A 25,830-nucleotide genomic window follows, 5' to 3' on the forward strand; every position below is an offset into this window, starting at 1 on the left:
CACGCAGTAAAATAATGCAGTGTAGAATTACAGGTGGCAGGGAAAAGTATAAATGCCCGTGGAATCCATGCTAAATGCATGTTTGACGCTAAATGTTTAAATAGATGCTCAGCACTAAAACACATAATTGTTTAATTTGTCATGTAATTCCTGACTCAGGGCAGTTGAGCATCTCTCAGTCTCCACCCTTAAAAAATGTGTGTGAAGAGAGGAGGGGGGAGGCGCTTCCATCGTTCAGCAACTTCAAAGATCTTTTGCCCCTTCAGGCAGCAGCCTGCACAAATGATAAACTTTGCTTTAAGATCAGCAGAGCCGGGCTCTGCCAAATCCATTTGGGGAGAGAATTTCAGTAAAAAGGACTTGTCATTCCTTCCCCCGCCCTTCCGTTTCAGTTGAAACTACAGCCTAGCAGTACTTCGGTGGATCGCAATTGTTTCTGCAGCACCCAAAGAGAGAGATTCCCCAAGGAGAGAGAGAGAAACCTTTGGACATCTTCTGTATTATAACCTTATCGCATGCACCAAGAAATGTAAAATGTTGTAAAGCAGGGTAGTTCTCAGATACCAGAAACGGCCACTTAATAAGCAGAGAACCCTGATCTGTGCTGCCAGAGTTTTCTCAATGCCTCTCAGCTGCAGCCCCGCGTCAAGATCATTGCAGTAAACTGCTCTGGCCTAAGACATGCTGAGGTCTGCATTTGATAGCAAAGATCTTTTGTCCGGGGAAGGTACATGCAGAAGATATGTTGTTTAATGGGCAATAAATAACAAGGGAAGGTATTTAATCAAGTGTGCTGGGAAATACTGTTCATGTAAAAATACACACTTTTCAAAAGATACAGCTTGGGAAGCGACCGCTCAAAGGGATGTTAAGGGAAAGGCGAAAGAGTCCATAGTGAGGCTGCTAGATTTCATCCCGCTACTTGTAAGACACATGCAGACGGATTCTGGCCCCTATACTGCTTTTCCCCAGCAGCCTATGTCTTATCTAAACTCTGTATAATCATTTTCATATTTCATAAATCTGGCGTTTTGCTTGGGTGTACGTTACAGAGGATTTTAACATTCCCTGCAACACTCAGTTCTAATGCATTGACGTTCTGAAGGCTGGGCATTGTAACCTCTCCATTAAATATCTGACACAATGAAGTGTCTTCTAAATAAAATAATTCAGAGGGATCGATCCAGTGAACTTCAGGGTGCACCTTTTCAATTATTTTTTAAAGATGGAAGTGTTTTGTGCATATTGAGGGCTAGATTTGTGGGACTGGGAAGGAGGGGAGTCACATCTTGAGGGTGGACCTGAGCTCCACTCCAGCAGGCGCTAACAGAAACGCTCGGAGGGGAGTGAGCACACGAGCTGTTCCTGTGCTTCCAGCACGACTCTGAACTTGGCTTTGCTGGATCCGGGCCTCTTTTCTGTTGTATGTAAAACATTAATGTTCTATATAGTGTTCCAAAGGATTTGCTTTTTTACATACCCCTAGCTCGACCTTTGGAACTGTCTGCTTGAATCTGAGCAGAAGTGCTCTAGTCAGAATTTTAAAAAAATGATAGCCCAGGCAGCAGGTTTTTTAATTGAGGCATGCCAAATACCAAAGGCAGATGCTTTTTCATTCTGTAGCTCCTGGATACGCAGTCTACTTTTCGGTTTCAAGGACAAAGGAAACACTCATCCAATTAGATGAGGCATGAGATTGTGACATACGGGCTCTTTCGTTAAATAAAAAAAAAGTTGGAAAAAGATATTTGACTCTAAGTCAATAAGTGCTATTAAAATAAATGCAACCATATATACAGCCCATGTTCGGATCCACACTATTTTTGTCCCTGAGAAGGCTGAAAGACCCCCAGGATAAAGCCCCACACAACTCACTTGTCCAAAGCGCACTTTGAAGGCCTTACTTTTAAGACAGGATATACAAAAGTGTAAGCCAATTAAACTGCAAGGCAGCCTTCTGCTATCTTCTCCCGTTTGACATCTCTATCGAGTCAGCTCGGATGATATCAAACATGATCTGGTTGTCAGAGCAGCTGAATTTCCCCCACACGTTCAGTAAAGACAAGGGAATCTCTTGCTCCTCTTCCGAGGCTCATAGGAGCCAACTTTTTAATAGGAGTGTGGCTTGCCCAAGGCAATGCAGCTTTTGTCTGCTGTCAGGAGGAAATGGTTAATGCTTTACACACATCGCACCTGAATCTTAAGCGTCCTGGAAGCACACTTGAATTTCTGCACGAGGAGCATCACATATCTTTGTCAGAAGCTGGATGTGTTGGGTCTGCATTGTTTCATTCCCCTATATCTGGCAATGGGGGCAATAGTTAAAACTTCCAAATAATTACAGCTCTTCTGTTTCCAGCCTCAAAGCTGTAATGTGTTTACTTTAGTCTTAGCGGTTTACTGGGCAGCTGGAACTGTTGACCGATAATTGCTGCGAGTTTCTGATCCTCCAGAAGAGTGAAGAGCCTCCTCCGTCCTCTGCCTGTTGTTCATACAGTTTGCTTTGCTGAAATTATTTAAATCAGTGTTATCAACGCTGCATGGAGGACTTGAGTCTCAGGTGCTGGGAATTAACGTCACCTGTTTAATTACATCAGTTTACAATCTGATCTGCTCTCTGTCCTTTTTCATATAGTGTGGCTTAAAGTGAAAGTGCAATCTCTCATCAAACTGGGTGTGGGGCTGAGTGATACTGGAACAAATGGAAGTGAGTGGAAAAATTGCTCTTGTCCTCCCAGCCAGGTCCAGCTGCCATTTTGATTTTTCTCCACGTTGGTGGCTGTCTCTGGAACTTTCCAGCGTTCATCTTGCCACACGCTATTGCAGAGTCATTAGTTATATGTGACACCTAATGCAGCCCCAAACCAGTGTTCTCGGTGACAATTCAGGATGCCTGGACCCCGGTGATTCTGGCCAAGAAGAAGCACTCCTTGAACCCTTCCCAGCCCCAGCTGCAGTGCAGATCGGGCTGGAAGCTGCATCTGCGCACCGAGAGCACCGATGCCGGTCACCATGGGTTGGAATCCCCCGGAGACACAAGGAGCAGGGGGCAGCAGGAGGGAGCCTTCATGGAGCTCCTGGAGATGCAGATGAAGTGATGATGCTTCCCATCTTGTCTGCAGGAACAGGAGTGTGTCAGAGCATATTATCAGTCTGCTACACCCCAGTGTGTGAAGCAGCACATGGGGCTGCCATTGCTCCTGCTGCCCACAGAGCCAGTAGCACGTGAAATACTGCTGAGCCTCCGCTGGTCCCTTCTCCCCCAGACCTCAAAGGTCATTGAAGGTGGCAACCCTCGGAGCTGAGATCAATGGTGTGGCTCGACTTTAGGCACTGCTGCCTTGGGCCAGCTCAGCACTCTTGCCGACGAGCTAAAACCTTGTGTAATCACATTACTATTGCTCCCATTGTTTTTAAGAAAGCTTGTACAGAGCTCTTCATTTCTGCAGTTTGCATGCCCATAAAAACCAACCCGAATACAGTGAGGTGAGAAAGAAACACCATGAATTTTCATCATATTGGTACTTCTGGCACAATTTACATCATGACTACGTCCCTGATGAGGAGAAGCAACCAATACCCTCTGCAAAGCTCATATTGCAATGGATGGGCGAGGAAACGGCGGCCTGAAGGGTGTCACATTCTGGAAACCTGACCTGGCAATAAGGATCCACAATTAATGAGATGGGTAAGGGAGTCTCTGGGTCTTAGCAAAGGCCCTTGGTTATAATAAAAAGAAAGCGGGTGCCAAACAGTTTTAAAGGATCCCATGTATTATCAATTATTTTTCTGTTGATAGGAAGAATTCAAAGGGGTGCTATTAACATCCTGGGCAAAGAGGGAGCAGATCTATAGCGTGTCTCTCGATAAATACGTTGCTGCAGTAAACTTCTTTAGCACTTTGCAATTCACATCTGATCTCTGCTGACCTTTTTTTTTTCTCCTAATTAAACCTTTAACTCACAAATGAGCCATTTCCTACATCAAACTGGTATATGGCAAAGGAGGAAATTCCACCTGCAATTTATAGGAGTTGCTGGTGACCTGACTGTCTGTCACAACCTTTTTAAATTGATCCCTCTTTGAATTAAACTTGATCAATTACTTTCTCATAGGTGAACAAAGATGAGACTATGCTTAAAAGCCATTGTGCCGATGACAGCAAACAAAGCCAGGTGTACATCGTGGATGGAAGATAGAAATCCATTTTGTGCACATAGTGAGAAAGATGAAGGCCAACTGCTTCCAGAACCGAAAACCTCTGGTTATCTCAACCAGCTGTTTTCCCCAAGTGGTGTTTGTTTGAAGAAACTGGTTTTGAAGGGGTGTGCATGGGGGTGACTTAAACTGCTGCTCTTGGCAAGCTCTGTTCACATTCTCCCTTCCACACAGAGGGGATGCAAGCTTGCTGTCACTCCTGCCTTGTTTTTGGAGCTGGATAACTGAACCAACCTCTTCCAGGTTGCTCACGCCTCATGGTCCTCTTCCAGCGCAGTGATGTGGCAGCCTTTAAAGTCCCTTTCTTTTTGGGACGAAATCCCCCAAATCATGAACCAGCCATGGTTCCACTGGACTGTCTCCTGATGAGGACTTAGAAAGGGAATGAAATATCTGAGATGGGTGTAACAGCATGCTGTTGAACTGCTGACCTCAAGAACTCAAACATATTCCTGGCTGCACTATATAGTGCTTTGCGTGTCCAGAGGAATCCCTTACCCCGCTCGGTAGCTGAACCATGGGATTTTGGCTGGGGCAGCATCTTGTGGCATCAGGGAAGGACCCTTGGCTTGACTGGGCAGCAAAAAGCCAGAGCTGCACCAGCCAGCAGTGACATAATGGGTATTAAACCAGTCTGGTCCATTAAAAAGTCATGAGTATCACCTCAAAATCCCTTTCAGAAGTATATTTTACCTGATTTTCCTTTGTCTCCTGGCTCCAGAGCGTGCATTTTCAAGCCTTGCTTCTATAGCTGAAATGATGACAAATTTCCTTTCCTTTAGCAGGAAGCTAGGAGGCTCCTGTCCGTGCAGGACTGCCCGCGCCGCTGCAGCTTCACAAATATCATCAGGCTGCAAGATTTCGCACCCTATCGCCCCTCTGCCTGCCCCATAGCAAGGGCAGTCAGCATTTCCAACAGCACTGGGTGCAAATGCTGCTGCAGCCAGCAGCTCTCGCCCTGCAGCACAGAGTCTGCCACAAGAGCACCTCAATGCTGCGTCCTCTGTGGGTGGCACTGAGCGTGTGTTGGCTGGGAGGAGAGCTCTCCATCGCTCACCCTTTGGCTTTTAAAGAATAGCCCTATGCTATTTACTCCTTTGCAGCAGACAATAACTGAGATAATTTCAGCCCTTTCCTCTCTTCCCTGTGCCACAGGGAATGGTGCCCCACATCCAGGGTGACCCTTCCAAAATCTCACTGGAAAAATGCTCTTCCTCTCCAGGAACATCAGAAATCGTGTTGGATGTTACCATTCAACTGTGCCCACCAGTGCTGTGAGCTGCGACCAAGCAACTGCTCTTCTTCCAACCTTCCTTTGGAAAGTAAGCAAAAAACTACCCTTAACACCTCCCAGATGGTGCAAAAATATTATTTAGAATTAAGAAAAACTTCCCTAAACCCCAACTTCGGGGCTGTAAAGGTGGGGGATCACAGCCCATTGACATGGACTCTCAACCAGGGAAGCATCCAAGCTGAGAAAACACTAGGAAAATGCTGTTCTTCCCCATGGGTTGTGGGAGGCCTCCAGCGTGGGGTGCTGAGGGAAAAGCAGACCTTCAGGAAGCTCTGGGATCCCATACACATGGGATCTTTGTATTGCCTCTCCTGACCTTTTTTAATAAGGCAAATCAACCCACTTCCCTGCACGAAGAAACCAAGGCTGCCTGACACCCTTGGGGATGGGGCAATGGGGGTTGGTGGGTTCCCCGCTAAGGTCCATGTTTCCTAAATAAATAACCACTGTGTGACCCGCTAGGGTGTTTCTCAAGCCACAAAACTCCCCTTTGGGGTCCCCTTGGCATCCCCACCTGGGCTGAGAGGTGTCCATGCCCCCCAGCCGGGGCCCCGATGTTTCGCAGGCTGTGTCCCCACTGCTCTCTGCACAAGCCCTGCTGACAGCCGCCTCAGTTCAGGAGGTTAAAAGTTATTAACTGAAAATCAATCGGAATAAAAAGAGTCCCATCTGCCGCAGTACACAACTCACTCCCCCCCCCCACCGACAGCCTTCCCCGCACTGCAGGAAACCAAGCCGCAGCGCCCGGCCATGGCTGCGCAGCGCCCGGCCAGCCCGGATCTCATTAAATATTAAAGCTTTGGAGGCAAAATGGCCAGTGACAAATAGCTGTACGTGGAGCAAACAAACAGCGTCATTCCTCACACGGCTGTCCCGGCGCCGGGGTTGCCAAGCGCCGCCGTGCCGGCACACACCATACCGCGCGCAGGGATGGCAGCGAGAAAAGTTTGACGAGCCGCTGCTGGCCACGTGAGCAAACTTGGGAGATGAATATTCCTCTCCTTCCATCAGCTCCTTTCAAGCAGACTGGAAAGAAAGAAAGAAAAGGAAGAGGAAAAAAAATCCCTGGCAATATCCAGCAAAAGGACAAAATAATGAGAAAGCAATGAATCACGGTGCTTTTCTGTACGCTATACAAAGGGCTTTGCTCGCCCTGGGAGCCGCCGGAGCAGTGTGGGTTTGCTGAAATTATAAGCATCCTTACAGGGGTGGGGAGGAAGAAAAAAAAACTTCTGTAAAATAATTTAATTCTGGCTGACTAGCTAGGTAAAAGCTTTATTTGCTAGAATAGTGATTAAAACATGTAACATGGCTAGCTTAAGAGATTATTAGAGTTCATAAGGGATGGGGGTGCTGGCACCTGTCAGGGAAGGCAGAGTCTGGCTCACCATAGGCACTGGGCACCGCCGAGGTGCCTGGGGAGGTCTTGGCCCAAATACCCGTGTGGTGCTGCAGGAGACGCTCCCAAAGCCAGGCTGTGAAGCAAGGCACGATGCCCTTGGGGGGGAAGTGCCCCCTCCAGGCAGGGTGTCCCTGCACCCCACTGGCTTTATCTGATAACTTACGATTTTCTCAAATCAAGGCCAACTCTCTTTTACTTAATTATTTACTAATATTTAATTACTAATATTTAATATCAAGTGAAGAAGCGGCAGAAGCAGTGGCCTGGCATCAGGCTGGGCTTGCCATGGGCGCAACAGTAGCATGTCCTGATGGCTCTTATGTGAGGACAAACTGTGAAACAAAATACATATTCCCATATATGTGGAAGTTCATGGCTTGAGGGACCCACTCATCTTTCCCACGGTTGAGGGATCCCAGAGCATTGCTGTGTTTCTGCTAACAAGAGCCATTATCTCATGAGGAGCAAACAGGGAAGAGAACAGAGGGGCCAGAAATTAAATTTAAAAAATGAATACTTTTAATAAAATTAACAGTTAAGAACAGTTCGTCCATGGTTTTGGTCACCAATGGAAATGGCCTGACACCATCTGTACCAGCACAGAGGGCTCCAACAGGACAGCGAGGGCAGGGGATGCCATTGCCCCCACTGTCCTCTCCCAAAATGCAGAAGCAATGGCTTCCTTGCATCCGGAGCTGCTACATCCCCCCCAGCACCCCTCCAGGCCAACCCTGCCACCTCAGTACGTATTAAAATGAGTTATGTAGGTCACCGTGTAAAAACCATGAGTAGATGCATGCAAATAACAAAAGCAGAACTCGAGGAAAATTTATATTGCAGCCAGAAGACTAAGGGAGCACGGAAAATGTCAGCTGCCTTATAATGCCACCCCAAAGGACCTCGGAGGGTCTGGCAGGCCTCGTTAGTGCCTCAGAGTGTGTTGCAATCCTCCCATACACAAGCAAAAATTAGTTACCAGGATCTTTCCTTTGGCAACGTGATTAGCAGGGGTCCGCTTCACCCAGGATGAGTGATGGTCTGGGTAAAAATCACCTTCTTTAAGATTAGCTTTCCAAGCAGAGGCCCAGCTCACCAGCCGTAGCCCCATCCTGCGCTCAGGTGAACTTCAGCAACTGGAAATCCTCCAGTCTGGGTGCTTCTGGCAGCTCCGCCATGGTCGTGCCCAGGTTTGCTCCTGGATGGTGGAGCAGCCCCCAGCCCAAGCCCTTCCCAGCCCCTGAGAAAGGACCCTTGGCAGGTACAAATTCAGAGGCAGCCAAAGGGCTATCCCTGTCCCTCCTTAGCCAGAAAATAATAATAAGCCCCGTCCCACTATATTTTCACAGGGTCTGGCTCTGCATGGCGAGGCCGGCCACAGTCCTGGTGCCTCGAGCAATGGCTGTAGAGAGGAGCTGGTCCCACGCCTGGCTCCCGCTGCAGACGCACCAAATACTGCGCGTCCTTCATCTGGCACATTTGAGCTGTAATTGCAACAGCCTGAACTACCACACAGTTTTATGTGCTGATATTTCATGACATTTAATGTACATAATCTGCATATGTTATTTTTAGCAAACTTTCTCCCTGGGACAGCCTCATGCGCACCACATCTTGTTTCCATGAGCACGTGCTGCAGTTGGGAACGGTTTGATTTTTTTTCCTTCTTTTTTTCTTTTCCCTCTGTCAAGACTGGGTTTTGAATTGCAGAAGCAACACACACAACGGAACATTTTTCCTTCTTTTCACTAGGTTGCTTTAGAGGTGGGGAAAAACCCAAAAAGCAAAGGCAAGTGAGGCAGCCCAGCTCCCGTTTCTAGATATTTCCTTGCTTGGGATGCTCTAGGGTGAGTGACCATCACCCCCAAAAAGAAAGCATCCTTCTTGGGTGGAAAAAGCATCATTCTTGGTAATAACATCATCATTCTTGGTGGAAATAGCATCATTCTTGGGTATTTTGGGAGCAAGACAATGCTTTGTTCTTTGCTGGAAATCGTTTGCTGTGGCTCGCGGGGCTGCCGGCACGTGCAGGGCTGCAGTGAGTGTCAGGCTGTTGGGTGTTTTTGAGGAACTGAGGCTCCAAGCTGTGTGTGCAACGCAGCGCCCGCCTGGAGACTCTCAGTCCCTTGGGGATGGAAACCGCAAACTTTGAAACTTAGGTCTGCCTTAAATATTTGGCGGAGAAAATGTTCCCTAAGAAAATCGGGTTTTGTCAAACTCAAAGCATTTATGGAAACATGAATGCTGGCCTTGGGAAGTCACTTTCCCATGGCGGGGGTTGCTGGTCTGTGCATTGGAGGAGGTGGTCCGTACAGGGGGACGAGGGGGTCCCTGGGGAGTGGACGGGTACATGTGGGGCAGCAGCTCTGCAGTGGAGCACAGCCATGCCCAAACCCATCGCACCGTTGATGCAGTGACGGCCCCTCTGCCTGAGGACCGCCACATGGAGATGGTCCCTGAAGGTACCAGTGACCTCCCATGGGCCACTCCAGCCCCCACGGCTGCAGGCAGAGCCCGAGTGCCCCGAGCTTGACCAAGGCCATCACTTTTAGAAAGGGGAAGGCTACTTCATAAAACTGGCTTTTAGTTCAGAGGCTTTTTGAGAGCCACAGCTGACCAGGACATCAGGTTTCCATTTGTGCTGGACATCAGCAGCTCATGGGCTTTACTGGCGGGTAGCCGAGGTCTCTGCTCCAGTGCACAACCAGAAACTCTCTGTGCCAAACAACTGCTCATCCCCCCCAGCCCCGGTGCCGCCTGTCCCATCAGATAGCGAGAGTTTGTAAAACACAGGAGAGGCATTTGTTTAACTTTGGCATCTTGCTCGGCCTTCCTCCCGATGGTGCTGCAGCCGGCGCCCTGGCGTGGGAGGAGCAACACGATTCGCAGCACCCATCCCGGCTCCCCTGCTCCCATACATGCTGGACATCCCTGGCTGGGACCCCTGGATCTGGGGGTGCAACAGAGACACGTGGTAATGCACAGCAAAGTGCAATGTCAAATGGCACCTGCTGCAAGAGGGCAGCGGCATGAACACTTCTGCGTGAGATATCTGGGTCCCTGGTTAAAAGCTCTTCCTGAGTGCTTCGAGCAATGAAACCTCTATTTTCCAAGCCCATGTTGTGTACTAATGAAGAAATAAAATAAACATTTGGTAACAAATCCAGCATATGGTTATTGTTTGTTGCAAGGACAGGGGAAAACATTACTCCGTAACGTGGCAAAAAGGCTGCAGCTGCAATATCACATTACAGCGCCGCGCTTTATTTAATAAAAACTCGCCCTGCCAGCCTTAACAAAATTTTTCCTTCCCGCCCCCAGCCCCAAGAGGTGGTTTCAGTGCCTTCTGCCGCGATGGCCGCGGCAGGGTCGCATGTGCCCTTCGTTAGCCGAGGAATCTGCTTTCAATTCCGGCTCTTCAGATTGTATTTTCACAGCGACTCATTAGTCACCAAACGTTGACAAGCCGCTGTAAGTGTGCCATCTCCCTCATTGTTTATATGCAAGTGCAGCGATGAAAATGATTTATTTAGGTTTTAATTAAAATTTGTGGATAGACCAGTGATTTTTAGCACTGCCGTTTCTAATTTGTGGTTGCAGAGAAAAAAAAATCAATAACCTTACAGCAGTTATACTTTCAGAGTTTCCTCGGGGGGTTATAACCTGCCGGTCACCTGCCCCCCACCGCGCGGGGCAGCTCCCAGCCCACGCACAGCTCAACCAGGGGCTGTGTTTCAGAGCCAGGGCAGACGTAACACCTTTGGTTCTCACATCAAGGCACATGCCTGGGGTTACTATAGCAGGTAAATCAATGTCCCGTGAGTTTCAGAACACCAGCCTGCGCCCTGAGCGGACGCAGGATTGCAGGAATTTAAAGGCACGTATTTAATTGCATGTGCAGCATCACAGCGGCACCCAGGAGGAAGATGGGTGACACAGGGAGGTGGCCGAGCCCCACAGTTCCACAAGTAGGACTGGCGACTTGTTATCTGAAAGCAGAAGTTATCACTTAAAAACGCTTTGGAGGGTGTTGGTCACCCTCTTCAAAATAATCTGGGGTGCCTGGGTGCCTACCCCAGCAGAAGCACCCTTCATCCCCCTGGAGCCTGGGTGCTGCAGCTCGCTGGGCTGTACAACCTGCAGCAATGGTAATTTGTCTTGTCAGTAACTTATTTATGACTCCGAAATAACAACTGGGAGCAGAAGGACGAGGGGTTGTGGTGGGCAAGTTGGCAAAGCTTTGGGGCATTGCTGCCCCCTGCACAGTGCAGGACCCCCTGAGTCGCCTCCCCAGGTGAGGGGTGATGTGATGCTCTTGCTGGTCAGAGAGTTTCTTGTTGCTCATGACATTAAGATGCATTTTTATAAGGTGCAATAAAGCACTAAGAGACTAAACTTGTGCCCCTCTGAATTATGAAAGTTAGGAGCCTTTCTTGGCCTAATACCATGGCTCAGAGAAATCCCTGCTATTACCTGATGTAAATATGTATTAATTAAAGCACTTTGGAAATGCAGAGTATTGACATAATGGGCTGTAATGGCTCTTCTTGAGCAATTACAATCTATCATACAGCTACGTATTTCAGGAGGTATTTTTTCTCAGAGGCACGTTATTGACCCAAGGGCCCTGGGTGGTTTCCTCCCCTCACACAGACTCTTCCTGCCCCAGGGCCTTGGGTGCAGCCACGGGTCTCGCATCCTTCCCGGGGAAATCAATAGAAGGGGAGGCCCTAAATTCCTTAATTTTAATAAATACAACATATTTCATCCTGCCCTCTCCCCGACGCATACCTTGTCTCCTGCCCCCCATTGCCAAGGGCACTTTTGAGACTTCCCGCCCACCTGCAGATCCCTGGAAACACCCAGAGCAAAATATTTATACATAAAAGGAAATCTTTGTGATTTCCAGTGGTGGAAACCCTTTTCAAATAAAGCATTCTTCTTCTGAGACTTACACCTTCTAATTTAATTTTCCCCTAAATCAAACAGTGTATTAATCCCCAATAGAAAACATGTTCCAATTGCACAAACAATATTTAAATGGTATAATAGGAACATCTTTTATAAATACTTCTAACAAATCCTGAAAAAACCCGAATGTGTGGGCTATAATTAATCGAAATGCCAAGTGCCAGCTAACCAGGAAAACTCCAGCATCATAAATCTGCCCCGAGCTTTCTCACACATGCTGATAGATGGGGACTCACAGCTTAAATATTTAACAATCAATAATTCAAATACCTATCCTGCCCTATTAAATTTGTCACATTTATTTATAAATGCAACATCCAGCTGGAGTTTCTCTAAAAGTTGTGCATCTTCCACCCAATAACAAAATCCAGCATTTTTGAAGAAGAGCATTTCTTTAGCTTTGGAAGGAAATAAAGGCATCGGGTTACAAAATTTCTGTCAGGAAATAATGAACAACGGGGGGGGAGGAGGGATGAAACCCCACATACCAAAAGAGTTGGCTGCATCTCCTTCACCCTAATAGGTTTGGATAATGCAATGTGCAGGCAGGTGTTATGTCGTATGAATCACATTTATAGGAACATTTTCCAATTTCTTCGCTGCCCAAGGCAGGGAGCTACCGTTCATGCCTCTGCAGATGAATATTTCTGTGGCACAGGGTGGGCTGCGGCCCCTGGCTGTGCATTGCCTCCTGTCCTGAGCAAATCAGGCGGGGAAAAAAAAACCCAGCCCTGGAGAAAGGGGTGGGCTTGGGGCTGACCTGAACTGTAGCAATGCTTTGCTTTGCCTTGCCCCGTGGGAAGGAAGAGTGGAACCGAAATAAATACATGCTGGGTCCAGTGCTGCCAAGCAAGAGGCTATTCACTGGCTAATAATAATAAAATTTTTTTTAAAAAAATAATTAGATCTTGCCAGTTTGCAGCACCAGCAGCCTAACTCCATATTTCAAAGGTTTTTGGGAAAGCGGGGATGATTGCATGATTTATCAGGTGGTCCCTCTCCTCCCCAGTGGCCTCGATAAAAATAATAATGGGGAAAGCTCGTCTCCATTTCCATCTGTCTGGAGGAACGGGAGGTGGCTCTGAGCACCCCGTCCGTTCGCCACTGGAGACTTGGCTGTGCCTCCAGCAGCCTGTGGCAAGAAGGGTCTCTTTGCCCCCCAACATAATTTATTTTAAAGGAACACCAAAACTGACCTGAAAAGTCATGAAACTCCTGGACCCAAACTTCTGGAAGGATGTTAAAAAATCACGGAGCTGCCTATGGGTAAAGGAGGTGGGGGGTGCCGGCCGTGGCCCCTGTCCCCTAGCGCTGCGGGCCCGAGCATGAGTTACGGTGGCATAAATCTCCACCGCAAATTTATTGCCATAATTTATCAACTCATGTTGCTGAATGGCCAAGCAGTTAATTTTAAAATGAAGTGGTGCTATTTTCATTAATACCCTTGTGCTAACTACCTATCAAAACACGCGGAGGCAATTAATACCATGTTGCTGAAGTACTGAACCAATAAATATTTCCAGTCTTGGCTTGTCTTCGGCAGATAAAAGACATCAGACGAACCCACCGCCTCAGTAATGCTCCCCGAGTCCCTTTCTTGTTGTATCATCAAGAACATTTACATTTAAGGAACAGATTAAGTAGCCAGATCCACCAGTAACAGGAATTTAAAAGGCCGTTGTTTCATGACATGTGAGTAATCCCTTCGGGATATCTGTGCAATAACAATAAGCTTGTGAGAAGATTGAAAATTTCTGAACATTATGCATCAGCAATACAAAAGCAATTTGGCAGAGTCTGCGTTTGGGGAAAGAAAGGCGAAAACACCCAACGTGTTGAAATTCGGTATAAATACTTTGTCACCACTGCACTCACTGCAACTTCATCACCCACCACACTATGGAGCATCCTTTTGAGGGGAAAAAGGGCTCGCACACGGACCTTGGTGTTTATGGCCAGAATGGGGTTTTCAGCCTGTATTTCTTCCACTGATGAAAAATCAAATGGGGATAAATGAAACCTCACTAAAAAAGGGAGAGCCAGGGCAGAAGGTCTCTCACCTGTGCACAATGCACACCTTTCAATGGGCTTTGCGCCGTACAGATCTCCCTGTAAGAACCTCCCATCGCTTCTCCCTCCAAGGCAGAGCAGCAAAGCACCCGCTTTTCTCTGCCTAAACACCTCCCCATACTTTTTCCACCAAAGTTTTTAATTTTCTGTTAGCAGCTATTGCATATTCTTCTTGTGTCCTGAGGCAAGCTGACACATTTTGATAGCAATAAATAATAAATGGGATTTATTTCCTCAGATGTTGATGGACACCTTTTCTTCCGCAGGAAGAAAGAGAAAGCAAGAAAGAAAGAGTGGAAGAAAAGGAGCAAGAAAGCAGGAGATGGTGCTGAAGCCCCGGCTGCGGCCCCGCAGGTGTCAGCTCCCAGCCCAGCTTTCACCCTGCATGGGGCAGGGTCTGGCTGCCCTCCTGGAGCCCCTCTTGGTTCCTCTACAGCATTGAAACGCAGGGCAGCCTTAGCCAATGGCCTCAATAATAAAGGGCATAAATAAAAAATAGAGAATGATTTTTGTAGGGGGAGGTGATGGATGAGAGCACAGGGGCCGAGTGCAAGAAAGAGGCAGCGTGAAGGAGAAATCACTGAGCACAGCATCAGCCACACCAGCCGCAGACAGGGTGATGGGGAGAAACCTTCCCCGTGTGGTGTAACTGAACCTTTTTTTTAAGCATATTTTAATTTTTTCTGTGTGTATTCGTGCACTGATGTGCGTGGGTGGGTCCCTGTCCCTCCCTGCCATCCCTGCACCCCCTGTGCTCACTGCTGCTGCTCGGAGGAAGCATCTGCCTCCCGCTGCCCTGCACGGCAGGTTGGCCTACGCCTGGGCTCGTTTCCAAGCCAAAGAGGCACCACCACCATTTGGGCTCATTTTTGCAACCTTGAGATGAACTTTCTGCCCAAAAGTGGGAGCAAGTGCAGGCTCAGCACCTCTGACCTCCCTTCTTCTGCCTCCTTCCCGGCCCCCGGGGCACTCACGGGGGTGAGAAGAGGCAACTGCAGCTGGTGAGTGCTTGGGGCACTGTGTTTTCTGCAAGAACAGATTCGGCTTCTCTTTACTGTCTAGTCCCCTTCATGAGAAAAAAAGCTAAATTGAACAGGTTCCAACGTGTCCTCAGCTGCCACACCATGCATCGGTGCCAGCAGTTGCCACATCCTAAGCAGGGACTGGGATGTGGCGAGGGGCACGGATGGTCCCCCTGGGGAGAGTGACGTTAGAGCTGTGCGCAGCCCAAACCTCCTGTCCTGGCCTTGTAGCCAAAAATGAAACTAAGTGGAGGTGTGAGAAAGGAAATACCAGTGGTTCATGAGTGTCAGGCAAGCGTTTGTTAGAAAACACTCATTTCCCCCAAAATTAAATGGAAGGGCTGGTATTGCCCTGGGAAGGGATGGGCATTGCGGTGGTCCCCGTCTCCTGTCCCCCAAGGCCACGCAGCAGACCTGCACCGACCCTCACCTCTCATCAGCCTCCGTGCCTGCTTTTAGGCAGAAAACAGGCAGAATGTTCTAAAGGCAAAAAAAATTCCTGTCTGCAAATATTAATTTCTGCACATATCTTTTAAGAAAAAGGTGTTGCAGAGTGAAAAACTTTAGAGAAAACTTTAAAGGTTGCAAAGAAACCTATTTGTTCCAGTCCACCACCTACAGAAGCCTTGCAGAGAGGTGCAGGACAGCCGGGGCTGAGTGGGGCTGCTCTGCCCAGCCCAGCCGCAAGGCCTCCTGCAACAGCGATGGCCAAAACACCGCCAACATCTGGCACTCGGGCTCTTCGGAAATGCAGCAATGTTTTAAAAGTTTAGCTATTTTTAAAGATATATTGTAGCATTTTCAGAATTAATTAATGTCCTCAGTCTTTACTAGACGTGCTTTGTGTCTTTACTCTCGATGATTTAATCTGCAGACGTTTGCTGGAGATTAATCCGTTATTGTGCGAGGAACGATCTCGTGTTGATGGGACACCGACAGCATGGGAAAGTACAGCCGATGTGAGGGCAGTGACTTGCTTTAAGCAAACACTCCCGTGTCTTGGGATGAAGCTCCTGCCCGGGAACCCCCAGCCCTGCCCAGGACGGAGGGCCGGCGCCGGCCCCAGCGCCACGCGCCCTGAGAGGTCAGTGCCGCGACTGGCGGCGATGCCCGCGGCCCCACAGCCGCACACACCCCCTGCGCCCAGCTGAAAGTAAATAACAACACAGCCTGTTAGCATTAGCAATTTTTTATTTTCCTTTTTTGTTGCATAGGAAATGCAGTACTTGCTTCCAGTAATTGTATTGTAATGTGAGAAGGTGGTAGCACTAATGGTTGAATACAAGAGTTAAACTAATCCACACCAGCTCAAAAAACCTGCGGAGACTTAGTTGAATAAGAATGGATGCCCACAGTGATTCTCAACCAATTACAATTTTTTTTCACAGAACACAGTAAAACTAAAATGGTAACTATGAGAGTCAATACAAGTATACTAGAGGCACGAGGGGCCTGACTCATAAAAAAAAATGAACACGACATGGTATTAACACGGGTGTCAAGTGAATTTGCAGCAGACCTTTCACACGGCCGGTGGAAATTTTAGCGCCCCGAATTTCAAATTGCCGCTGAGGGACTTGGCTGGGCCAGTCTCAGGCAGCGGGGCAGGGCTAGGTCAGAGCTCAGCCGCGCGGAGAAACCGCACAGCCAGCCAAAATGGAGATTTCTCCTTGATTGTATTTCGAAAGCAAAGAATTTCACAGACCTTTCCCCAAGGCAGCAGTCGCAGCCGTGTGCCGGCAGCAAGAACAGGCAGCGGATGCCAAGCCAGGCACTCTTTTCCTACCATGCTCCGTCTAGAAACTCATCTTCTTTTTTTTTTCCCCCTCATATTAATTTGTGGATGCAGATAAAAGGGGGATTTCACCCAACACAATTGTTTTTGTTCATGCTCGAGCATAGAAGATTAACTAAGTGGAAAATAGTCTTCCCTAAAAAAAAGCATAGACGTACAAAAGTTCACATTGTGTACAAGTGTTTGCCTTTACGAAGGTTTTCTCTAGAGCTCAGAGGTAGCGATCTAGCGTATTTTTTGCTGGTACGGACAAGATCTCTTTTGTAATCGAGTAGCCTCGTACCACCGTGTTTCAAACCCTGGCATCGGCCAGAGCGCGGCACGGAGTCGTCCTCTCCCCTGTCTCCCCCTTCTCCTGCCAGCCTGCGCCTCTGGGGTGTCGGAGCATGGTCCTGCGCTGCCTCGCCTCCTCCACGGCCCCTTCCCATCCGTTCGTGTTCTCCGTTGGGGTTAGGGGAGGTGGAGAGGGGAAGGGGAGGGAGAGGAAAGCCAGCAGGCGCGTGTGCCGAGGAAAGCGGGGCTCGCCAAAGCGTGCTCTTGGGAAGAAAGCCATCCTCAATTTGGACGAGAAAAGCCCACCAGCCTCCCGTGTTAATAGCAAAGGAGCTTTTATGAATCGGGCCCAAAGTTTGTACAGAGTTTGTTTGAAGAAAAATATTGCAACTGTGCATGAAACTAAACAACCACATGAGGTTTTTTTTTTCTTTTTTTCTTTTTTTTTTTTTTTAAAGGGTTTTTCTTTCTATATGAGGAAGTCTGGTGTGAAGAAGGGTCAAGCATGGGTACCTGGTTAACCGCTGCCCATTAAGAAATCTCTCGCAACGTGAGCTCAATCTCATTTGTGGGTTTGAAGGACTGTCCCTTAAATTTGAACTTTATGCATCTGTTCTGCAGAGCAAGCTCTCCGAATTCTTAGGGTAGCTTTTTGAGACGAAAATCTTACCAGGCACGGATTTCTTGTCTCAAACACCATGTCCTGCCCTCTAGGGGGGGGGGAAAAAAAGAAAAGGAAAAAAAAAGAAAAAAAAGAAAAAAAACCCAAAACACAAGTAATACTGAATTTAAGTAAATGTATACCTCCAAAATACTGAAAACACCCCAAATCAAGAAAAGACAGAATTTGCGTTCTCAGTGAAATATCTTTAAACCTATCTGACAAGAACCAAGTCAGAAAAAAAGACTAACATAACTTTGAGTAATATTCATACAGCTACTAAGCATTATGGAATAGCATGCATTAATATTGTACGGTTATTTTACATCACCTATATCAGAAGGTTCTGACAGACAGCGAAGGCTACCGGTGTAGAAAAATCTTACTTCAGAAGAGCAATATAATACAGATTTCACAGGCACTACATTTTAATATATCAGGTATTATGCTGGTTTTCTTATAATTCTTTCTGTCCTAAAGCTGGCATTATAACAATGACCGAAAAGGCAAGGATCGAAGTAAACGGAAAGTAGATACCAAAGTTGATATATTCTTTTCTTTTTTTTTTCAGATAGATTAGTGCATAGTTTTCATGCAGATAAACACTGCTATGCATTTACATTGTTGGAAAGCAGAGTGAATTGAGCCCAAGTTGTCACATTTTTGTAAATCATTTTGCCAGCCTGTAATAGCACCATGTAATGGATTTGCATTAAACATTAAATTGATTTCAGAATTGGTGACACAGTATTCACTACAGTTAAGTGCTATGGAATAGCTTCAATGTTACCTGCTATATATCAAAGCAATTTTCATCCCACTGTTTTTTTATTGGAAAAAATAAAAGGAAAATGTACTCGATACTAATTAGACTATTGCGCAGCCTTGGACTTGATGATGGCATAGCTGGGTTTACTGTCAAACAGTAATACATGCATTGACTTCAAGACAAAATTGGCATTGTAAGCTTGATTTAATGAAAATCCTGCCTAGCAGGCAGTGTTAACTTCACAAGACCTGCCTCCGACAGACCTCATGAGGTTTATTTTGTTATTTATTTATTGTTTAGGTGCCATTGAAGCTCTCCTTACATTGTCATGCCGGTTATGGTTTTAATTTTGTTCGATGGAGGCCTTCTACCAAAAAAAAAAAAAAAAAAAAAGATATTTCCAGAGACACAATGCAAAGTACAATATTAACTGACATTCTTAAAAAAAATTCACCACAAGGAAAAAAAAACTGTTTTAGGCTATGTATCTGGGTTTTTTTGTATTTTTGTACAGTAAATATTTTATAACACTGTTACTACAAAGCTGCAAATATACGGAACAAAGAGAACTAGAGAAAGAAAAAAAAAATGTTAGAGGGATTTTGCATATTCCTGTGGGCTGACTGAATACTGTGGAGTCGAGAAAACTTCGTGTTTCTTTTCCCCTTCGACCTTAAGGGGAGGGGGAACAAGCAACAGAGACAAAGTGTACCATGGCTGCCTAAACTCGAAGCCCGAAAGTTTTTATTATAAAGGAAGAAGAATAAATAATAATGGCATTGCTGGGGTGTGCGGCATGATAAAAGCAAGTGCCCTCGCTCAAAAAAAAAAAGAGGAAAAAAGAAAGGAATTAACTTGAGAAAAAGTCAATTCGCGCTAAGCCATTTCTAGGGCTTTAAATTTGGATGGGTGGGGGGGTGGATACAGGTCAGAGTATTTGTGCGCCTGACGGTTTCTGGAGAGAAGGAGACAAGGAGAAAAAAGTTGTTCGCGTGACTCAAAAAGAACGACCGGAGCGACGCGGAGGGGAGCGGGAACGTAACCCGATGCGGAGTCAGGGGCTACGGCCGCCGGCCCGACTCCTGCCTGCTCTTGCCTGCAGCCTGCACACCCCAAGCGGGATCCCTCCTGCTCGGCTCCCCACTCCTGGCTTGACTCGGAGGACTAAAACACTGTTTGTTCTCTACACCTGCACAGAACGGAACTGCTGGGTTTTCTGCGTGAGAGTAAGGTGAACGAACATTTAATTTAGTGTGTAATACTTTACAACCCCTGTTGGTTAACACCCTTGACCGCCTACCTAATGTTTTAAAGCCTTTAAAACATTTCTTTTTCTCGCAATTCTGCTCAGAGTTCCCTAACTTTAGCGTCATCAAACTTAATATGACAAAATACCTTCAAAAATACAGCATACCTGTAATGTCCATTTACAATGGTTCTTCAGTAGCCTATACTTCTCAAGCATAGGAATATGCTATACCATTGAGAGAAGAAAAATAACTGTATTTAAATACATACAAAAAGGAAACGGGAAAGTTTTTAACTTAAATCCAGTTCCCAAAGGAAAAAAAAAAAAAAAGCAATTCTATGAACGCTGCCTTTATAACGAACAATCAGAAATTCCACTAAGCTAATTTGACAGAAATTTTTCCTCATTTAAACAACATTACAAAAGTCCTGCATTATAAAATAGGGTAGAATAAATCAGTGTAATCAATAAAACTATACAACATACAAATTACATATCTTCTGAGTGGGCAGTTTAATTCTCTCTCTTTGCAGCCATGACTACAACATGCTCACTAAAAACAACTAACTGCCCAAACTATTGCTTAGTTTGTTTTGTTTAAAAAAGGGTGCAATTTTATTGTATATACAACCAATTTACTGGTAATACCTTGTCTCATAGCAAGGTTCTGACAAAATGTTTGTCTAGGCTTTTTTCCCTTCACTGTGAAGCACTGAAAGCTGCTATTTTTTTTTTTAGTGCACATATGTCTTAATAAAGTAATGCCCAGCTAAGTGCTATAGGGAAGGCAAAGGATGCTGGCTAGAGGATGTGATACCATATACTAACAATCACACAATACAATAGAGCAAAATGACTACTCAACCACTTATCAGACACATATGAAAATCCAAAACATTTTATTTTTTCCTTAAATAGAGAATAACCAGTAAACAATTTTCAGAACTTGGAAGTTTAAAAACGTGCATATAAAAATGGGCATTATATACTTTTATTGAATGTGGATTGATTGCAGTCTGCTAATAAAAATGGGTGTGGGATCTGAAGAAAAAGGAAGGTTTTTTTTTTAAGGCTTGCTTGTGAAAGGAACAGTTGTAAAACAAAAATTGCTTGAAGCAGGGTTCAGCTTAGTGCTTCACAGTTTGACTGCTTCTCTAAGAAGAGCCCTTCCTGCATGTGCATTCAAAATCACAAAAGTACAAAGACAAACACCTAAAACACACTGCGTCAAGTGCAGCACCAACTTTGGTCAAATAAAAAAAAATAAAAGAAAAATTAATAATTGCTAAGCTTTTCTACATGATATAAGCAGGTATTGCATATTTTCATATATCTGGGAGAAAACAAAACAAAAAGGAAGACTCCAAATAAAATGTAAAATGCAGCAACATCCAAAAATACTGATAATCTAGCATCTACAGATCTCAGAATAGCACTGCCACTGACCATACAGGACAATAAACACTACTCCTATCTGCGGAACAACTAACATCCTATTTAATTCTAGATGTTGAAACTGACAATGGCTGACATAAAAGTCACATTTACAAAAAGTGTCTCCAAATGCTTGACTAGGGAAAAACCCCTTTCAATATAGGAACATGTGCAACAATTCCACAAATAATCGCTATCCAGGGCAAGGCACATTGATATGGAATTTTTTTTTTTTTGTTTCGTGCAAATTAAGAAAACAAAACAAAACATTGTTTCAGGGAAAAGATGAGGAGCAAAGTGTCTTCCCAAGAATTTCAGTTACTTGATTGTATAGGACAGTAGTAGAAACCCTTCTGAAGGGTCGAACAAACATAGTTTAAAGGCAAGTGCCTGGAATAGGGATTACAATATTGTGTCTTAATGCACTCTACTTTACCCTACATTAACTATATAAAAATTAGTTACTAACACTAGAACATGCAGAGACTTTCTCTGATTAGCTGGACTCGCCAACCAGAACGTATATATATGTATAGTATAGGAAACCTTCTTAAAGTTGCATGTGAAGCAAAGGGGTGCTCCGCTGTCTGATAGAAAAAATCACTTGCACTCTTTTTTTTTTTCTTTTTTTTTCCTTTTTTTTGTACATAAGATACAGGACGTTTGGGGTCCAAACTTTTTTTTTTTCTTTTTTTCTTCTTCAGCAAGTGCCCTTGCTTTGAACTGGCATAAGTTGCAAGATCAGCATCATTCGTTTCTGTATTGTTTTCTTCTCAGTCCAGAAAATGTACCAGTTCAGGGACACGAAGGTGTTTTACTTTCTGGACCGTTCTCTCTTATTCCCAAGGTGTTTGAGAACTGATAAACCCTATATTGCCGGAAACACGTAAAATTTGTCAGAATTGGCATAATCCATTATAGTGACTTTTAGCTTATAAAATTAACAGATATTATGATTTCATTTTAGTTATGTGCTTTGATAACAGAAAATGATTAATTAGCATTTAATGTAGTTAACATATTGTGGTAAAAGCACCATTAGATTTGTTTTTTTTTTTTTTTAATTTTCCTTCAGTTTTAAAGGGATACAAGTTCAACAATAAAAAACATAAAAAGCAAAAATAGCTCCCCTTTTTCTTGCAAGGCTGTTTTTTACCCCAATAATTTAGAGTCCTGGGGTGGAAGGACTTGGAAAACAAAAATAGAATTTTCAACAATCTCTATCTTACAAAGATATTTAGCTATCCAATGAAATTGCACTTTACTCAATTCAAAATTCGATTGTTTTGATTGATTCCTGTCAGTTTCTGTCAAAACAGACCAACTTCCCCATTTCTGCGTGAATTTTTGTGTAATTGTTGAAAATTGTTGAAAAATGTTTTTTTTAAATGTAAGTGCAGCATTTCAAACTTTTTTTTCTTTTTTTTCTTTTTTTTTTTTTAGTGAATAGTAGTAGTTTGATGTTTTAAATCGCTCTGCAATTGAGTGGAAAAAAATTGTTGACAATGCTCTTATGGTTCATGTTACATATCTAAGTGCCGACTGTAAAAAAAAAAAAAACCCCAACAAAAAAAAAACCTGCAATTTTTTTCCCGATATGTTACAGAAAAACATGCTCTATGTCTGTCCGGTAAGTTATATATTGCAGAATTCAGCTACTACAAAAGTTATAGTTTAAGTGTATTTCATGATTTCTCAAGAAGTCTCACACCTGTATGGGAAAAATCGATGAGGATACTGTAAAACAGTTAGGCTCCATATGGAAAGTGTGTTACAACAGCGAGTTGGTAAGCAGCAGCAGAGGCTAGTTCTACTCAGTGTCACCTAACGCTTACACTACCAATGAAACACTTCAAAAGTTATGAAGCCCAACCATTTCCAGCACCATATGAGAAATTACAACAGTCCTAAGTTGTCTAAAAAAAAAAATAAAATAAAATCTCGAAAAAGTTACGGCCTTTGCCATTCAACCATAACGTTTGCCATTTCCATGTACTAGTTTGCTGTCGGTGTCTGCTCGCCTCCCCTTCCGCCGATGTGAAGTCACTGCGCTGCGTTGCTGCTGCTTCCATGTTACAGAGGTGGGAAGGGGTCTGGTGGTCTGTCCGGTGGGTGGTGGGAAGCGGAGACTTTTATCCCAGGTACCAGGACTGTAAAAGAGAGAGGAGAAGCGTCAGCCCTGCCGCCCGCTTCCCTTGCTTCCCAAAGGGCTCCGGGCATCGCCGCCAGCCTCCTCCGCCAAGAGGGGGGCTAATTGAGACTGTGACGAATTGACCTAATTACAAAGCTTAATTAAAAATACTGTACAAATCAATATATTTTTTTTTCACCGACAGTTGCTGGACATAGCTACAGATGAACGCAGGGGTCATGTCACGTTACAAGTTATCAATCTTTTTAATAGATTATGGCTTGAAGATCCCTCCAGTTCACTTTTGTCTAATCCCCTGAAAAGGCGATACACATTCGCCTCTCTGTGCCATTTATCACCCTGCAGTCAGGGTTTTCTTGGGTATTTAGGCATGTGCCAGCATAAGCATCTGTTGCTTTATACTGCCCTGCTTCAACTGTCTCGCTGGAACAGATGCACAGAAATTCAACAACAGGGCTGTTTTCTTAGGAGAAACGTGGATCGCTAGAGAAAAGCCAGGATAAAGCAAATCTGGGGGAAAGTGGATCAGCAAAAGTGTCCCACATCTCTGGCCATACTTGTGTTTCAAAACAAAACGGGGACCTCAACTAATAGTTTTTCTTTGGGAAAAAATTTTTTCTTCTTCCTCCCCACAAAGGGAGGGAATTCCCTGGGATTTCAGCTCCACAACAACACTGTCCTTAACCCAGCCGTGCAGATGCCCAGAGCACAGAAAGCAATTTTGCTCCTCGACAGGAAAATAAACACTGTCAGAAAGCTGGAGTGGGCTCTGCTGGAGTTAGGGCAGTGCCACCGCACCAGGGAGACCTGACTCGGCCCCAGCGAGGTCAGACCAACCTGAACCTGGGATGAATAAGAGCAGTGTTAGGCCCTGGGATTGTACACGCAGGGGGATGCTACTTGGCAATGACATATTGCTGTGGGAATACACCAACAAGCGGCAACTATTTAGCCTGAAGTAAAGTAATACAACAACAAAGACTCAGGCATTAAAGAGCTGTTGCTGATACCCCACGTTTTTACTTTGGCTCCCGTAATATATGAGGTGCATACGTGTGCATGTATAAACTGATGACAAGTTTTACCAACTTTTTCCTCCGCTCCTTTTCAGCGTCTGACATGATTGATAGCATAATCAACCCGGGGAGGATTTATGAACATTTACAGAAGACTCTGAGGCAAGTTTCATGTGGGACTTGGAGATTATGTGGTCTTGCCATGGAGGTAGGAACCGGTAAAATAAATAGCACGATCGGACAAGTTGTCCTGCTTCCAATACACCTCATTAACTAACTCTTCCTCCGCTCACCCTTCTGAATACAAACACACCGCTCCCATATCGGCTCCATCTATTGCCTACAGATTTTATATTTAGACTTACGCAGGCTGCAATTAAACGGAATAGTTCTCATATGTAAAGTTCATAAACAGAGAAAAGTTCTGGCAGGATTTGTAAAGCAGTGCCAAGTCCCGTTCCCCTCCTTGATTGCACGGCCCTACTCATTTTGGGCAGGCACAGGGAAGCTGAGCGCGGCCGTGCCGGAGGCACCTCCAACCACCGCGGGCTGCAAACTCTTCTGAACTTTGCAGGGTCGTCCCTTACGCTTGTCATTTGAGCGTGACAGTCTTTGGCCGGGCTGGGAAATGTGGAAGTGCCCCGCAGGGAGTAGAGGGGTTAAAAATTCAGAGCCGATGGTTCAAATCTATATTGCAGATGTCCAGTTGGCTCCCATCGCCGCTGACCTGGCCACACGGACCACCGGCCGGGGCCGGCGCGGGAGCTGCTCTGGCCTCACCACTCCTTTCACTTCAAAAGCAGATTACCAAAAAAAAAAAAAAAAAAAAGCGAAGAGCCAGCAGGCTGCGGTTGCAGAGGTGGGGCTGTTCACGGAGGAGGCTCGGGGCGGCGAAGCAGGGGCGGCCGCGCTCCCTCGGGGCCGGGGCAGGAGCAGGAGCAGGGGCAGGGGCAGGGGCTGGGGCTGGGGCTGGCGCTGGGGCAGGGGCTGGGGCAGGCAGCGGGCGGCGCGCCGGCGCTCCCCGCCGACCCGGCCGGCAGGGGATGCGCGCCGCCGCCCGCCCGCCCGCCTGTCCGCCTGTCCGTCTGTCCGTCCGTCCACCCCTCCGTCCGGCGGCCGGTCCGTCGGTCCGTCCCCCCACGGCACCGCGCTCCTTCACGCATCTTGCTATTCAGCCTGCGCCTTGCAGACAAGGTTACCCCAGAGCGGCTCTGTAATCCTTCACTGAAATAGGCTTTATTGATTGCTCTGGTCTATTGTTCCCTTTTCAAGTCCCCCAAGTTCAAGTTCATCCTGGTGTTACATCATGTCTCGTTGTTACGGGCAACCAGACAGCCCCAGACGTGACTATCATTAGCAAGAGCCGCGCTGCGCCCTCCCACCGCCCGCCAGCCGCTCTGACGTAGCAGCCCCGCTGCAAACACATTGAAGTATTTATTCTGCCTAATTTATGACCTCCACAGCAAGAGAGACCCCCACTCCAAAAACCAACACTGTTGTATATTTA

The 25,830-nt window shown here is 45.9% G+C and overlaps 1 protein-coding gene across 32 annotated transcripts in view; it reads right to left on the reverse strand.

Annotated features, from left to right (window-relative positions):
* Positions 1 to 22,198: 22,198 nt before the first annotated feature.
* The window catches only part of NFIA (nuclear factor I A), a 252,269-nt gene continuing 248,637 nt past the window's right edge, over positions 22,199 to 25,830 (reverse strand). For all 32 annotated transcript variants that reach the window (XM_075097437.1, XM_075097433.1, XM_075097421.1 and 29 more), the window contains one exon: positions 22,199 to 23,305. In XM_075097437.1, coding sequence (XP_074953538.1) covers positions 23,288 to 23,305 — 18 coding nt within the window. In that variant the 3' untranslated portion in view covers positions 22,199 to 23,287. The remainder of the gene's footprint in view (positions 23,306 to 25,830) is intronic.

The sequence above is a fragment of the Phalacrocorax aristotelis genome, chromosome 6, assembly GCF_949628215.1.
Source record: "Phalacrocorax aristotelis chromosome 6, bGulAri2.1, whole genome shotgun sequence".
NCBI lineage: Eukaryota > Metazoa > Chordata > Aves > Suliformes > Phalacrocoracidae > Phalacrocorax > Phalacrocorax aristotelis.